Source organism: Panicum hallii, chromosome 5, assembly GCF_002211085.1.
Source record: "Panicum hallii strain FIL2 chromosome 5, PHallii_v3.1, whole genome shotgun sequence".
Taxonomy (NCBI): domain Eukaryota; kingdom Viridiplantae; phylum Streptophyta; class Magnoliopsida; order Poales; family Poaceae; genus Panicum; species Panicum hallii.
In genome coordinates, this window is record NC_038046.1 from 50,247,982 (window position 1) to 50,262,680 (window position 14,699).

At 45.9% G+C, this 14,699-nt stretch overlaps 1 protein-coding gene across 1 annotated transcript; it reads right to left on the reverse strand.

The window, feature by feature from the left end:
* Positions 1-3,678: 3,678 nt before the first annotated feature.
* LOC112894751 (protoporphyrinogen oxidase, chloroplastic) lies at positions 3,679-7,529 on the reverse strand. The gene is made up of 9 exons (XM_025962553.1): positions 7,111-7,529; positions 6,828-7,013; positions 6,650-6,734; positions 6,411-6,558; positions 6,257-6,337; positions 5,712-5,883; positions 4,787-4,946; positions 4,538-4,641; positions 3,679-4,290 (listed from the first exon to the last, which is right to left on the reverse strand). Exons 1-9 carry the CDS (start codon positions 7,483-7,485, stop codon positions 3,991-3,993), a joined length of 1,611 nt encoding a protein of 536 aa, XP_025818338.1. The 5' UTR covers positions 7,486-7,529; the 3' UTR covers positions 3,679-3,990.
* Between the last annotated feature and the right edge of the window lie 7,170 nt (positions 7,530-14,699).

Below are 14,699 nucleotides of genomic sequence, written 5' to 3' on the forward strand. Positions count from 1 at the left end.
GTCCGTCACCGCCCTCGCTGCTAGCCCTTTTATCGGCGCGTCTGTTCCTCTTGTGCGCCCGGCATGATGCAAATCCCAGACACACCTGCTGCCTCCTGCGGGCAGGATGATGACCAGCATGAATTGCAGCAGTGTGTGCAGTGTACTAGTGCACCTGCTAGGAGTCGGTGTGGTGTTATTGCTGTATTTGTAGTGCACTGTTGGTCAGGGCCAGGTGCCCTACTGGTGAAGGATGGACGCAATAATAACTGCTGGAATGAAAATGGCTTGCCTTTCGAGTTTTCATGATAAGATCTAAAATTTTATAGTCGATAATTTTTTAATTTAAAATCGTTTAGAGTGTCAAATACACGATATAGATTTGAAAAATTAATATCAAAATAACAGCATACCTTTAAAAAAACAAGATGTAATAACTAGGTCGTAGGTGCGATGGTAAGAAAAAAGCGCGCAAAGCAAGAGGTCTCGGATTCAAACCACGTACACCGCGTGTGCTCGAAAAAATGTTGAAAAAATGCATGACTTGTGTTAAATGATGGCGGTTGGATGTAGATGCCTCTTGAAAAAATGTTGAAAAAAAATACATGACTTGTGTCAAATGATGGCAGTTGGATGTAGATGCCTATCAAAATGTGGAAATATTTTTTCATTTTAAATTTTTAAATGATTGGAATTAATTTGTGCTAGCGGTTAGCAGAAATGCATTTGCACCAGCGGTCGTGCACCTATTGGCATAAATATTGATTTATGCTGGTACAAGATTGTTGGCGGGTATCGAAACCACCTGCACAAATACATTTTGACTTTTCATTGTAAATACTTCTTGTACTAGTGTCTACCAAGGTCATCTCAGCTCTCACGTATCCTCGTGGCTTTCACGCGCCCACTTTTAATTTGTCGACTCCGCAAGCAACTGATCCCATCGAAGCGATGGCCATGCTGCTGCTAATGATGGCTATTCGTTCATCAAATCGATTTTTATTAATTGCGCGCCACTTGAGGCGGGTTTGTCCAATATCCATCGCTGAAGGAGAGACAAGACAAAGCACAAAAGCAGCAGCCAGCTCCTCGCCTTTTGTGAGGTGCAAGATTGCGAAGCCAAGCCGCGCGCGGCATCCTGGACGCCGAGAAGAAAAGGGAGGCGCGGCTGCTGAGACGTGCACGGGCTTTGCGCGGACAGGAGGCGCGTTGTTCTATACCTCGGCACCACCCTTTAGCAGGCAGCCAGGCACAAGAGACAGACCAGCTACGCTTGTCTCGCAGCCAGGTAGTCCCGGCGACACTGATCAAGTTAAAAGAAAATTTTAAAACAAGCAAAGGCGAAGCCGTGCATGTCAATCTGTCATCGTACCAATGTTTTGAATTCACGACCTTTATTCGCCTCAGGATAGGGGAGAAAAGGAAAACCTGCAAGGCCAAAGGAAACTCCGAAACTGTTTGTTCTTTTGTCGAGGAAAGAGGGCAGCGCGAACTGAAGCGATTGAAAGATCGAATCGCCACTGAATTGTCGCTTTTGACAGCAACGGCACCGGACCGGAGAATGGATACTCCTCGGCACCGAGTCACTTTTGCAGTAACTCGATCGCCAGCGCAGAGGTAGACCAACTAGGCAATTTGCAAATTCCTTGCAACTCTAGAGCAGCCCATCACCAGCAGAGAGCACGGTAAGACGGCCGGTGGACACAGACAGGGAGGCAAGGCTGACGCCCGTTCGTCGCTTCCGTGTGCATGACAAACTGACAATCATCATCGTCGCCGCCCGCTGATTCTGCATCCACCGGTGGTGCTCAAATCAGCGGCCACGTCTGATCTGTTCTTCTCCAGTCCCCGGACGGACGGACGGACGGACTGAATGTTCAGGTCATCAGTCGACTTGACACCGTGCTCTCTTCTTCCACACCTGCTTTATTTGCTCCTTGCTTCCTTTGCTTGGATCTTCGCAAGCAGCACGCGATTCGTGTTGGTAAAAGTGACTCGGCGCACAGCAGAACGTCAAGAGGATTTCTCCTGGTCTAGCTCTGCCTAGCAGGAGATTTTCGTGCCCCTCCGTGTCCAGACTCCAGACGTGCCCACGCGTTCGCTTTTTGTGTGCGACGCATGGGAGCTAGTGGCTCGGCCGCGCACCTGACTGCCTGAGCGCGGCAGGCCGTGCGTGTTTCACGTAACGCTGCCGGCTTTGGCTCCTCCTCGGAACTCCCCGCTGCTCGTTTCGATCGGGGCATCGATCAAGGCATGGTGGTCATGATGACTCGAAGCATCGGCGGCTACCATGCAGCGATCTTTTCTTTTTTTTTTTGAAAATTGGATGCATCGATCTCTTCTTCTCTCGTACTCGTAGTAGTCAAAAGATGAGCATCAGGTGGTAGCAGTACGTGCTTATAATTAAAAAAAAATCAAAGATGGACAAAAATACGCACCTAGGACGGGAGCCGGGAGGAGTAAACTAAACACCGCAAACGCATGCACCTGATCAACAAACAACACGATCACCGTTAGCTTGTCGCACAAGGAATTAATTTTTTTTTTAAAAAAAAGGCTCACTAATAATCTTTCAACTGATTAGGATAGAGCTGGTGTGCATACTAGTCTGTGAATAAATTGCACTCGACCGGCGCGCTGGGCAGCCAAATTTTAGCAATGGTTGTGTGCGCATGCATCGAGATGCGTGCGCAACAAAAGTTTGCGTATGGTGTTCTATGATGGGAAAAGGAGAAAGGCCGCATAGAACTGTACTCATTTCGAGGACCCTACTTCCCCGTGGGGGCCTCATCACAGTGCCTACATTTTTGCATGCCGTGCAGGGCGCAGCCAACACACTGCCAGCATTGTTCTTTGCTCGGTTGCTTCCTACGGCTAGGAATTCAGCACTCGTCGTATGCTACAGAAACAGGCACCTTTGTGCTAAGCAAAAAGGCTAGAAAGTTCCGTGACAGCAGCCATGCCTGCACACACGCCAAGGGAGGTGCTGGGGCGATGCGCGAGCCCTTGTCTGGCGCCGGTCGCCGGATCACCCGCCCTGGCCCCTCGCTCCGCGCCACGGTCTCTCTGCTCCTGCTCGTCGCCGGCAGGGCTAGACAGGCTGCAGGGGGCAGAGGAGCAGGTCGCAGCCATGGGTAGAAATTGACGAAAAGGTAACCGGGTGGGTGCTAGGGTAGAAATCGGCAGCCGGGCAGGGCTGCCTCATCCTCCGTGATCTGCCATGGTTTCGTGTGCTCCGAGCCCCTCGTCAGCTGGGATTGTTGTTGCCTCGACAGCGTGCAGGCAGTCCAGGGTTTTGGGCTCTCGAGTAGGTGTGTTCACTTGTCATCCTGGGGGTTTACATTACAAGGTACCAATTCTCGAAGTGCTCAGATTTAGTGGCACAGTACACGTGTAATATAATTATCCTTCTAGCTGAAGGTTCTGGTACCGGGTATTATACTGTACTACTGCATCCTAGGATCTTGTTAGCTCAAATTGTTTTAGTACTCGATTGTGATGAAGCTTCAGTATCAGTAGTACATATTATCAAACGCTACAATCATATCATGTACATCGATGCACTCCCATTCCAATACGTTCCCAGATCACGTGGTAGCAATTAGTATTACTGCTAATCAAAAAATATGGGAGATATTGCCCAGGATTCACATGTTTATTCACAACTTTTTTGTGCTTCGCATAGAAGCAAAAGAATCATCCAAGGCAATCTCAGTTGACATTCTGCTTACTCTTGCAAGTAGTATTTAATTTTGCTGGAACTAGAGTTTACAGGAAAACGCTACACGAGACTGCATAGATCTCATAGACGAACGTGAAAGAAAATCTGTTTAGTAGGATGGCTACTAGAACAATGTCCTACAGCCCTACAATCTAACTAATTTACTAGCAAGGAAAAAGATCAGAAGTACAATTTACGAAATAAGATGGAACAATGCTCGTAAATAAACTTTGTGTCGCTCCTGGTCTCATGTCACCTGTGCAAAATAACTAGCAGCTCCACTTCTTTCATCACTTGTAGGCATACTTGGTCAGGAAGTCAGATATTTGCGAGGCGCTCTCATAGGCACCCTCCACGCATCGGCCCAGGGCAACTCCTGCTACATAGTTCCCTCCAAGGAACAGCCCATCGTAGCCACCTCGGCCCAGGGCAGATTTTGCAGCCTCCAGAAGATCAAGATGTCCTACCAGGAACTGAGGTATGGCTTGTGGCCACACTCGGACACCGAGGACTAAAGGATCCACTGCTCTAGGGTTAATTAGCATTTTCCTGAGGTCACGATCAACTGCTTCTACCAGCTCACTTTCACTCTGCAAATGAGATGGTGTCATTAGAAATATAGCCAGTAAGAGGCAATTTAGTAAAGACTAAGGCCAGGACTAAATTGCATATATAACTGGTGGCTCAGATTTATCATGAACTCCTAGTGCTGTTCGTGGTGAAAATTGCAGTCAATACTTATGTAGATTATCACATATTAAAAACAATTTCCTTTTTACGGTAAAGATACCATAATCACAAAACACAAGGCAATAAGTTCAACAGGAAACTACTAACCTTGGAAACAATTCCTGTGTTTGTAGCGCCTCCTATGTAGTTTAGGAGTAACACCCTTCCAGCAGGAGCACGATTTGGGAAGAGTGATGAGCTGTATATTGTTCCTACAAAAGCATACCACCACTATATTGATTCATATCTTGGATTTAACAAAGAAGACAAAATTTAAGAACTGAATAAAAGCAAACCAGTAGAGAAAGATAATAATCTGTGGATGCTGTTAGGTTAAGACTCAATTGCAAGAAATACCTAATGTCTCAACTCCTTGACTACGTGGATGCAACTGCCCGAATCCTTGAAGCTCCCCATCAATTAAGCATTCTTTCCTAATAGCTTCCTTTGGATATGAAATAGTTACAGCAGCAACTGGTGGATAATAGAATCTTGAAAGGGCATCTGCAGCATCACTCTGTGGAGGGCAAAGACAAGTTTCAATGATCGTATGATGATGTATGTCTACTTGTCTCACAGATCCTCAAAAATAACATGTTGCTAATATAAATTTAAACTATACTGAACTGAATTGAGGGCAGTCTAATATAAATAGTAGATGCAGTGAAAGGAGAATCAAATTGCTGAAGCAGCAACCTATCAACAAGGCAGGTACAGGCCTACAGCACCAACCCCAAAAATCGTTGGTTGTGCTTCATGATTAGGGTTGTCATGCTGGGGAACTTAGGTTCTCTTGTGCTACATATTCTCTATTTTTGTGAATAGCACCTACTTTGTATTGGAAATTGTTCTTCTTTTAACATGTAGAATGATTGAAATTGGTCACTAGTGCGCATTTGTTAAAGCATGGTATAAACTTAGGAACACAGAAATCTACAATTTCGAACGTTAGGCAATGCTCCAAGTCCAACTAGTTTGTTCAGAAAATCTTCTTCAGTTCTGTCCAATCCAACCTCTGAAATTACTCATCACTATTAATAAGGAAAAAGATCATAAGCACCCACAATTTGTTCAGGCACATGATCCATTCAGCAGATAACAAGAATTATTCAGACGTCATTTGGCAATGGAGATGTTGACGACAGAAGGGCACATAGAATCAATTCTTCAAACAAGTGCAAACATTACCACTGACTGGTCATTTCCCAATTATATTCAAGGGTATCGAGAAGCACAGTACTCCAGTTTCTGGAAACATGAAAATTGATAGTTTCATACTTACTGAAAGTGGACGCAAGATGTCACTAGCAACATATGATGGAATCGTCATGATAACACTTTTAGCCTGCACTGAAACAACCCCTTCAGGTGTTTCATACACCAATACATATCCCTTGCCGTCTGACTTTGTAATGCTCGTGAGTTTCCAGGAAAGCTTGACTTTACTACCCAAGCTGTAAATAAAGGAAGTACAGAATAGAATAAAACTGAGGACCAGCATCATAATTCCAGATCAGTGATCTAAATATTGCACCTACTGATGGTTCGTGCCAAAGTTTACAAGGAACGTGTGCACTAAGTCACTAAAATGCTCTATAAACCAACCCTTATGGAATGCCGAATGCCCATCAATAACCTATATTGTAGATATCAGCATAAATCAGGATGGAAAGGATGAGCTTGCCCTAATTTGTATCAACATTGTCTCAATAGTAGGTGCAGGTGCCTTCACCATCCATGTATATGATTCAGAGAACGATACCAATAACATGTCCAAAGGGATAAATGATTCAATATAAATAAATACACAAAACCATAAGAACAAACCTGGATGTAATGGCATTTGGAAGCATGGCGAGACCCTTCCTGAAAGATGCAACTGTCTGCCCCTTTGGCTTCGGAAGGCGGCTAAAAGAGGTGAAAACAGATTAGAATGACAGAACAGCTGATTGATGGAACAAAGAAGGGATCAATCTCTTACGGATCCCTAGGTGGTTTAGGATTCTTGCCCCTCTCCTGAATCGTCTTGATGGTTCCACCAATGATACTACCTCCAGCCTCTTCCAGGCGCCACACCTTCCCAAATGCAGCTTTCATACTGAGCTTCGAAGGATCACCAGCATAGACACCTTAGGTTTGCATCGAAACTGTTAAGTTCTTATGGTAATCACTGCAAGGAGCAGACCAGAACAAAGAGCCATCACACACTGCAATAAGCACCTGAGCAGAAAGGCTCAATGAGGCGTTCAAAGACTTCAGCCCCGAGGTTGCGGCGCACGAACTCTTCCACGGACTCCTCACGGCCCTGAAACCTTCGCCAGAAACGCTCAGCGCCGTTGGCAATTGAACAATCAAAACGCACAAAGATTTAAGAATGCAGCACAGGGAGAGCACGAACTGGAGGCGGCGGTCTGATACCGAGGGCCCCAAAGCCAGCCCTGAGCTTGCCAGGGATGCTCATGAGATCGAAGAACGGGAGGTCGGCGGGCTTGGATGGCACGGGCCTCAGCTTCCCCTCCCACAGCACGAACCGCGGCGCGTTCGGGTCCCCAAACACCAAGTCGTCCTTCAGCCCGCTGTCCACCTGCGCGCGCGCACCCAATCCCAATCCATTCAGCATTTCACGCCCCCGCAAGAGTCCGAGAAAAAGAAGCCGGTGGGGGCGCAAGCGAGGAGCGTACGGCCATGGTGAGGACGGGCTCGGAGGGTTGGAAGCTGTTGGGCCCCTCCTCCCAGAGGTACCCTTCCTCGGGGCGCTCGACGGTGGTGATGTTGCCGCCGGGGCGGGCGCGGGCCTCCGTGACGAGCACGTCGCCGACGCCGTGCTTCGTGGCCAGCGCCTGCGCGGTGCAGAGGCCGCTGATGCCGCCGCCCACCACGACGCAGTCCGCGGACACCCGCGCGCCCGTGGAGGTCGGCGCCTCGGCGGCGCCGCCCGCCACCGCGGCGCAGCGTACGATGACGCCGCGGCTGCGGAGCCGCGCGGGGCCGCGGGGCCCGCTGAGTGGAGGCACGCCAGCGGACGCGGCGGTGGCCATGGCGGCGGCGGCGACCATTTCCGACGTCTTTGCGGAGCCGGGAGCGCGTGTGCGGCGGAGTGGATGACGCGACACGATGTGGTTCTGCGCGGTTGGGGATGGCCCACTGGAATGGAACAGTTGGGCTTGGGAATCGCATTCCCGCGCGTGATTGGTTCCGTGGATATCCAAATCCGTCACGTGCTGCAGTAGCATCTGCTTCGCCTGACTGGGCCTTTTCTGTATTAGCCCTCTGAAATCGGGCCCTACTTTCGGGCCAAATTTGAAGCCCAGGATAAACTGCAGCCCAATATTTTACTTAGGCTGGGCCTGCTTCAGTGGGCCGTCGCAATTAATCGAGGACATTTTCCATCCAATGCAATATACATTTCTAAGTGCTCTAGCGTTCTCGAAGAATACAAAGATCTGAACTTTCAGTTTGAAAGGGCGAAGGAATGTAATCTTCAAGTTGAAAAATAAATACTACCTCCATCCTAAAATATAATAATTTTTTAACCAAATCAAAGTTAAATATTTTCATCATTAACTAATAATATCTTCGAAGATAATTACTTTTAAATAGAAAAGGTTACATGTTACCATAGTTGATTTCATTATGAATAAAATAATATCACTTTTATATCTTCAATATTTATGATTCTTTTATCATCTATAGTCAAAGTTTAAAAAATTTAACTTAAAAAACCCTAAAAGCAACTATATTTTAGGACAGAGGTAATACATGTATTGCCTCGATAAGCTGTCGTTATGTTACTAGTGGACACCCTAACTCCAAAATTAGATCACTTAGCAAGCATGAGATCATTCTGAATACTATATCCATTCTAAATTATAGTTTACTGTAACTTTATTCTAAGCCAAGTTTCTCTAACTACTCAACTTTTATAGGAAAAAACATCAACATCTACAACATCAAACCCGTTATTTAAACCGCGTTTTAGGTAACGTGGTATTGGTAATGGACGTTTGATGTCCGTTACATGAAGAGTTAAAGGTAGCGGACGTTATTTTAACTCGTTATTAATAAACCCCACCTGACTTGGCAATACTAACTTCCGTTACCATTAACTTGTTATTGGTAACAGACGTTAACAATGCCCTATACCAATATCATTGGTAATGGATTTATGCCCGTTACTGATGATAAGTTATTAGTAACGCAATAAAGGTAACGGTGGTCATGCCCGTTACCAATGACTATCTTCGGCCGTTACCAACGAGCCTTTTTCCAATTTTACTAAGTCAACTATGGAATGTCTTGATGATGCATTTATTTGATATTGTAGATGTTAGGTAGTGTTTGGTTGAGAAGCGAAGTGGAACGGAGCGGCTCCATCCCAGATTCTAAGAACGGAGCCGCTCTGTTTCGTGTTTGGTAAACTGGAACGGAACGGCTCTATTTTTTGTTTGGTTGCAGAGTGAACTGGAACAGAGCGGCTCCATCCTGTGTTTGGTTGAGAAGTCAAGTGAAGTAGAAAATAATCATAGACACGGGAGAGCGAGGCAGGAGCTGAGTTCGTAGCGGAGCAGCTCCGTCCGCCCAATTTTTTAGAGCGGGCTCGTTCGGCATCTGACGGGAATATTTCCTGTCGGGTGCCGCTCCGCTCCACAAGTCTAGCAACCAAACATCTGCAAAAGTAGGATGGAACGGCTTCGTTCTATTTCGCTCCCAACCAAACGCACCCTTAATGTTATTCTATTTTTCTATAAATTTGGTTAGAGTTAGACAACTTTAAGTACAGTAGATCTAGCTATCCACATAAATGCGCCGGAACATGGGCGGCGTATTTATTCTCTGCATAGTCGTAGAGAAGAGTAACGCGTAAGTTTTTCTCTCCGCCTCATACGGGGTCGGGGTGTCGCCCAAGAGTCGCCCAGGACACAAGGGTTGCTTGGCTCGTTTGCGTCCTCTCATCTGGACCATATATGGCGTCGTCGAGACGGACGGCAAGTTGCTTGCCGCTTGCTTTGCAACTTGTAAGTACCAACGGTGCGAGCGAGCTCACGCGCCACCGTGCGGCCTCCACCCGCGCGCACATAAATCCAACGCCGTCGCCGTGCCAGGGTACGCGCCGAACATTCTCGCAGCGCGATCGATGTCCGGACCGTCGTCGCTCACCGGCGGCGTCCTTTAGCCAGGGGGGGCCGCCGGCCGGCCCCGACGGCGACGTACGGCCCGTCGGCGTCAAGAGAGCTAGACCCCTCGCTCCACCCCCGCGCCCGCGCTCGCGTCCGCGTCGGCTTGCGGTCTCCCCCGCGGCGGGCGTCGCCGTCGGGCGTCTTTGGCCCGGTCCGTGCGCGCGGGCCCGGGCGCATCTTGGCGTGCACGTGAACGTCCACGCACCGCGCGTGCCCGGCGCCACCTGCTCCAGCCAGCGAGAGGCGTGCTCGCCATCCATCTCCTCCGCGCCGGCTGGCCGCGGGTCGGTGCCAGGGCGGTCCGCACCGCTCCGCTCCGCCCTGGATCGGAGATGGATTCGGCGGATCGCACGGCCAGCCGATTGCCGACACGGCGCATTGGCCGCGGCCGGGCCCCCTCCTGGCCCCGCCCCGGGGGTGGAGAGGTGAGGCCTCACCTGAGGCGATGGATGCCGCCGCCGTGCGGAGGTCGCCGTCCGGCTGGGTGCAGCGCGCTGTCGGACGACACGCCTGCCGTGCCGTCTCGAGACCTGTCCAGCTCTCTAAGCTTCACCGCCACCTTTATTCGTCGGTTGGCCGGCCGGACTCGGCCGCGGAGACCGCTTTGGATCGACGTTATTGGTTGATGGACGGTCGGGACGACGACGCGCGTCTCCTCTCGAGCCTTTCGACAAAAAGGGGCGGCAGGTTAGTGGAGGCTGAGGAGCTGCAGCGCCCACGCGCGCATTATGCATTGTTTCATTGAAATTACCACCATGTGTCATGCGCATGGCTGTGATCATTCATACATGATGCATAGGAAGAAACGTTCAAATTCAATACATCTGAAATTCTGATGCGATTTCTATGTATAGTTTATGCCAACGCAACACATGGGTTGGACGAGTTCTAATTCCACGGTCAGTGTGATCCCTAGACCACAAAGTTGAGGTGATCTTGTTGCTCCTGTGAGGAGATAATGGGGTCGGTCGATGGACTTTTCCTACCATTACATCCACACAAATATTTGCCGGGAATTTACAGCTCTAGCTTCCACTTTGCAGGATCGAAGTACATACATACATACACGCATCACAATCAATCGATTAACTACCCAAATTGAAGCAAACTCAATGACTCTCATGCACACTCATTTCTACTATGGCCGGTGTAGATAATCTTTGGGTCGTACCGAGACAAAATGGAAAATTTGATGACGACCAACATGTGCGGCAAAATAACTTTTGTCTGGTATGATTCAAGTCAATTTTCATATCTTTTATGATGTTTGGTTATCTATGCATTCATGACGCATAATGGGCTAAGAGCCATAGGCATTGTCCACCATTCTTTTTGTCTCCCAAAGTCTGGCTGATGTGATACACTTATGTATCTGCTACACAAATGTGCACACCGAGAAGAATCTAAGGCAATGTCCTATACACCCCTATAGAATAGTCAACTATTCAATTTATCAACTTATTAACCTAGATACAAAGTAACTAATTTAATCCTAACTATCTAAATTGACCACATTTTCCCTCTACTATTTTTTTTTCATTTTTGTTTCTCCTTGTATAAGTTGTGTTTATAAGTTCAAATTTCATGGGGGTGGTAACTGATAACGTTATAATTGAAAACCAAATATTGTAACTTATTATAAATGTTGTGTTTATTCCAACTCGACAAAGGATCATATAACATATGCTTTATTATCACTAGGATTAGACCTATGGAGATTGGAGTCTTCACTTAATTAAAACCTCAATTAGTTGCCATTTTAAACCTTGATAGCAAATTTCATATCAAGTGACGGCTCAGTTAGGATTATAACTTTAATGAATGATTAATAATACTAATTTCCTACTCGTCATGAAATTATTCATTTTGTCATTTTCTTCACAAACTACAATTTGAATGGATCACTTCACTATATTTTTAATTACCTTTTTATTGCTGTTAGTTAGTTAAAAGATAACCAATAGTTTTGCTAAACTAATTAAGTGTAAGAGTGTACATGAAATTTCTTTTTGAGAATGGTATATGAACTTTATAAACATACCACGTAGGAGAAAGTACCATGGTGGGTACACATTAGGAAAAAATCAAATGTACAAATCTCAAACTGGGTTAAGCCTCACGGTCAGTAAGAAACTGAGTGCAGTTAGCTTAGCTAGTTTCAAAATGAACTACAAGAAGAATTAACAAAAAATCCATTTTTCCCGTCCTTCATAGAAGCAGGTTATACACCATTATTCCACCCTACAAGAAGTACTGTTATTACTATCATTGGTACCTTATTCATGCAAGCATGAATATGCTGAAAGGTAGTTTCGAGGTATATGGTCCAAATGTCCAATAAAAGGGAGTTTCTAGCCAGTCTTCCCAGCTTGCATCGGTATACTGGTAACGTTCTGGAATTCTCGAGAGTGCCACGGTACGGTACTAAAATGCATCCTGGTGCTAGCCGCGCCCCTTGCTAAACCATACTACAAAGCAGAGCATTTCTCTCAATGCTCCATTCTTAATCAGCAAACTATTATTACTCCAGAATTTCATTTCCAAAGGATATATTAACCCACATGTCCCTTCACTACCAAGTTAGTAAGAACCCACATAGTGGCACCTACTGGGCGAAACGAAAGAAGTAAAGATCGTTTTTCAATTATTTTAGCTGCCAAGTTTCAGATCAGTACAGATGATGTAGTATAGGTACTGTAGAAGAATAACACAACAAAGCAACATGTGGAGAGCTGATGCCTACGTGAAGCATAAACCAAAGGGATACTCAGGATTGAGGGAAATAAAGGGGGGATGGATCCCTATGACAGGATGCGATAAAATGGATAAAGCAATGTTAACTTGGTAGGAAAAAAAATGTTTGCATGGAAAGGCGATAGTGACGCAATAGTACTATACACAGCATGCAACTGTTAACATTTCAAAGCGAAAGGGGTAGCCGGGTAGGGAAGAAACAGAACACTTATGTTTCTTTTTTGCTAAATGTTATCCTTAGTACTAAATTTCAAAGTAGAGACGTTACTACAGTATTCAATTGTCTTTTCTTTAAAACCATAGAGTAATACTGATATGTTTTGTTCATATTAAAATCCCATGGTAAGAGAACTTACGAGTAGATTCGACTGAAAATTAGGGGTCGGTTACACTTGCACCACACTCGAATATGCCTTCTGACACTCGGATTTCGAGTTGTTGCATCATTCATCAAGATTTCAGCTAATGAATTTCCTTCTTTCTTCCTTTCCAGATCTTTCATCTGGAACCTTTCTTGCACGGCGCCACTGCCACCCAAGCATTACACCGTCGTTCCCACTCTCACCTTCATGTTCATCCTCCTATCCTTCCATTGTCCTCGAAGGCCCCGCCACAACGTTAACATGTCAAAGTGAGTTGCCCTAGACTTGCTCTGGCACATTCCACCAGTCCTTCTTAGCCACTTCAGCTGGCAACATCCTCATCGCGGTACCATCCCACTCGCCAATGCTACTGCCTCGTGCCTCCACCACCAGGCCAGCCTTCCTCCACCAACCTTCCTTCTAAATCTTGAAATTCCCAATTCAAGTCTGCACCCCTGACTCTAGAGTTCCCATATTCTAAACCCTAACCCAACAGAGAAGTCATGCATGTTGCAACTGGTATACTATGATAATATTTTGTTACACCAGTGCATTATCATCAAAATCAGTGTTCAAAGTTATATTTTCCAGATAGGGATATAGAAAAAGAATCTATGTTAACTTGAAAAAAAATCCTTTTTCATTATATTGTGTATTAAGATCACACATAAAATTATTCATCCCTCCATTCACAAAAGAGTATGGATATTGAAAACTTTTACACTCCCTCTTATTAGACAATAATGTGATTATATCATTGTCATATAAACTAATAAATTAATGCCTACAATGTATATAACACATGTTTTGCTACTGATGTCCTCAAAATATCTAACATGGTCAATCCCAATGGCCGGGCACAATGTTCTTTTTTTTGTCACTTTTCTAATAAATACAAGTAAACTTTGACTACATGCCTGTGCATCCACGGTTTCTGGTTGCAGTTTCCTATGGAGGGAGAGTATTTCTAGAGGAGGAAACAGGTTGCGTATTCATTTAAATCATATATAAGAAATCAAAGAGCTTGGTTGTAGCACATTCATTGAGAGCACAAGCGAGTGAACCACCACCCATAGATCGGCTCACAGTACATTACTATTTCGTTTTTTATATTGTGCTTATTTAGCATTTGATCGAGTAATCTAACAGTGCTTACATCGACATGTCTTGTCTTGCCAACCAAGGCATATATATTGCAACAAAACTCCACAGGTTTTAATGATGCATGCAGACAAGAACAACGTTCTTGAGCCAAGAAGGATAGGCATGTGAACGGCTCGATCGCCCAATGATCACCACAGCAGACCTCGTCATTTTGAAAAAAATTCATTCGTGCAGTGCTTATAATTTATTAGTAGAGTACAGTTATGTGCCCATGCATTTCAAGTGTGAAATCAGGTTAATATTCCCAGTAGAATTCCAAGAGATGAACCACGGTTTGTTCTTTCACGAGTGCAAATACCCTTTGCATCGGTTGGGTCAATATAATGCGACCGGCTAACCAGCTTTTTCTTCTCCAGAGAGTATAATAATAATAATGATGATGATGATGATGATGAGGATGATGATGATGATGATAAGCTGGAGCAAAAATAACTTGTGCAGTCGTGTGAAAAATCTTCTGTGACGCCCACAGCTACCTACTTAGCAGATGCCTACACAATATTATAAAGCCCTAGTAGGAGTATACGCTCTCTCATGCGTCATGCGTACCTGATTGCCCGACCTCTGACGCGCCGTTGGTTCCGTCCCAAACTTGAAAACGGGCTAGCCGACAGGAGCACGCCCATACTCCCCGTAGCTCAACATGCCGTATGTTTTTAATGCGCCAAACACTCCACGTGCCCGTCCCCCGAGGAAGTCACCGAGGGGATGGCCCATCCCGGCCGCTGGCTCCCCGCAACGACCTCCAAAAAAGGATAGTACTAGGATCTTAGTTAGCCTCATTCGTTAGCGCCACTAATTAAGCCGGAGCAA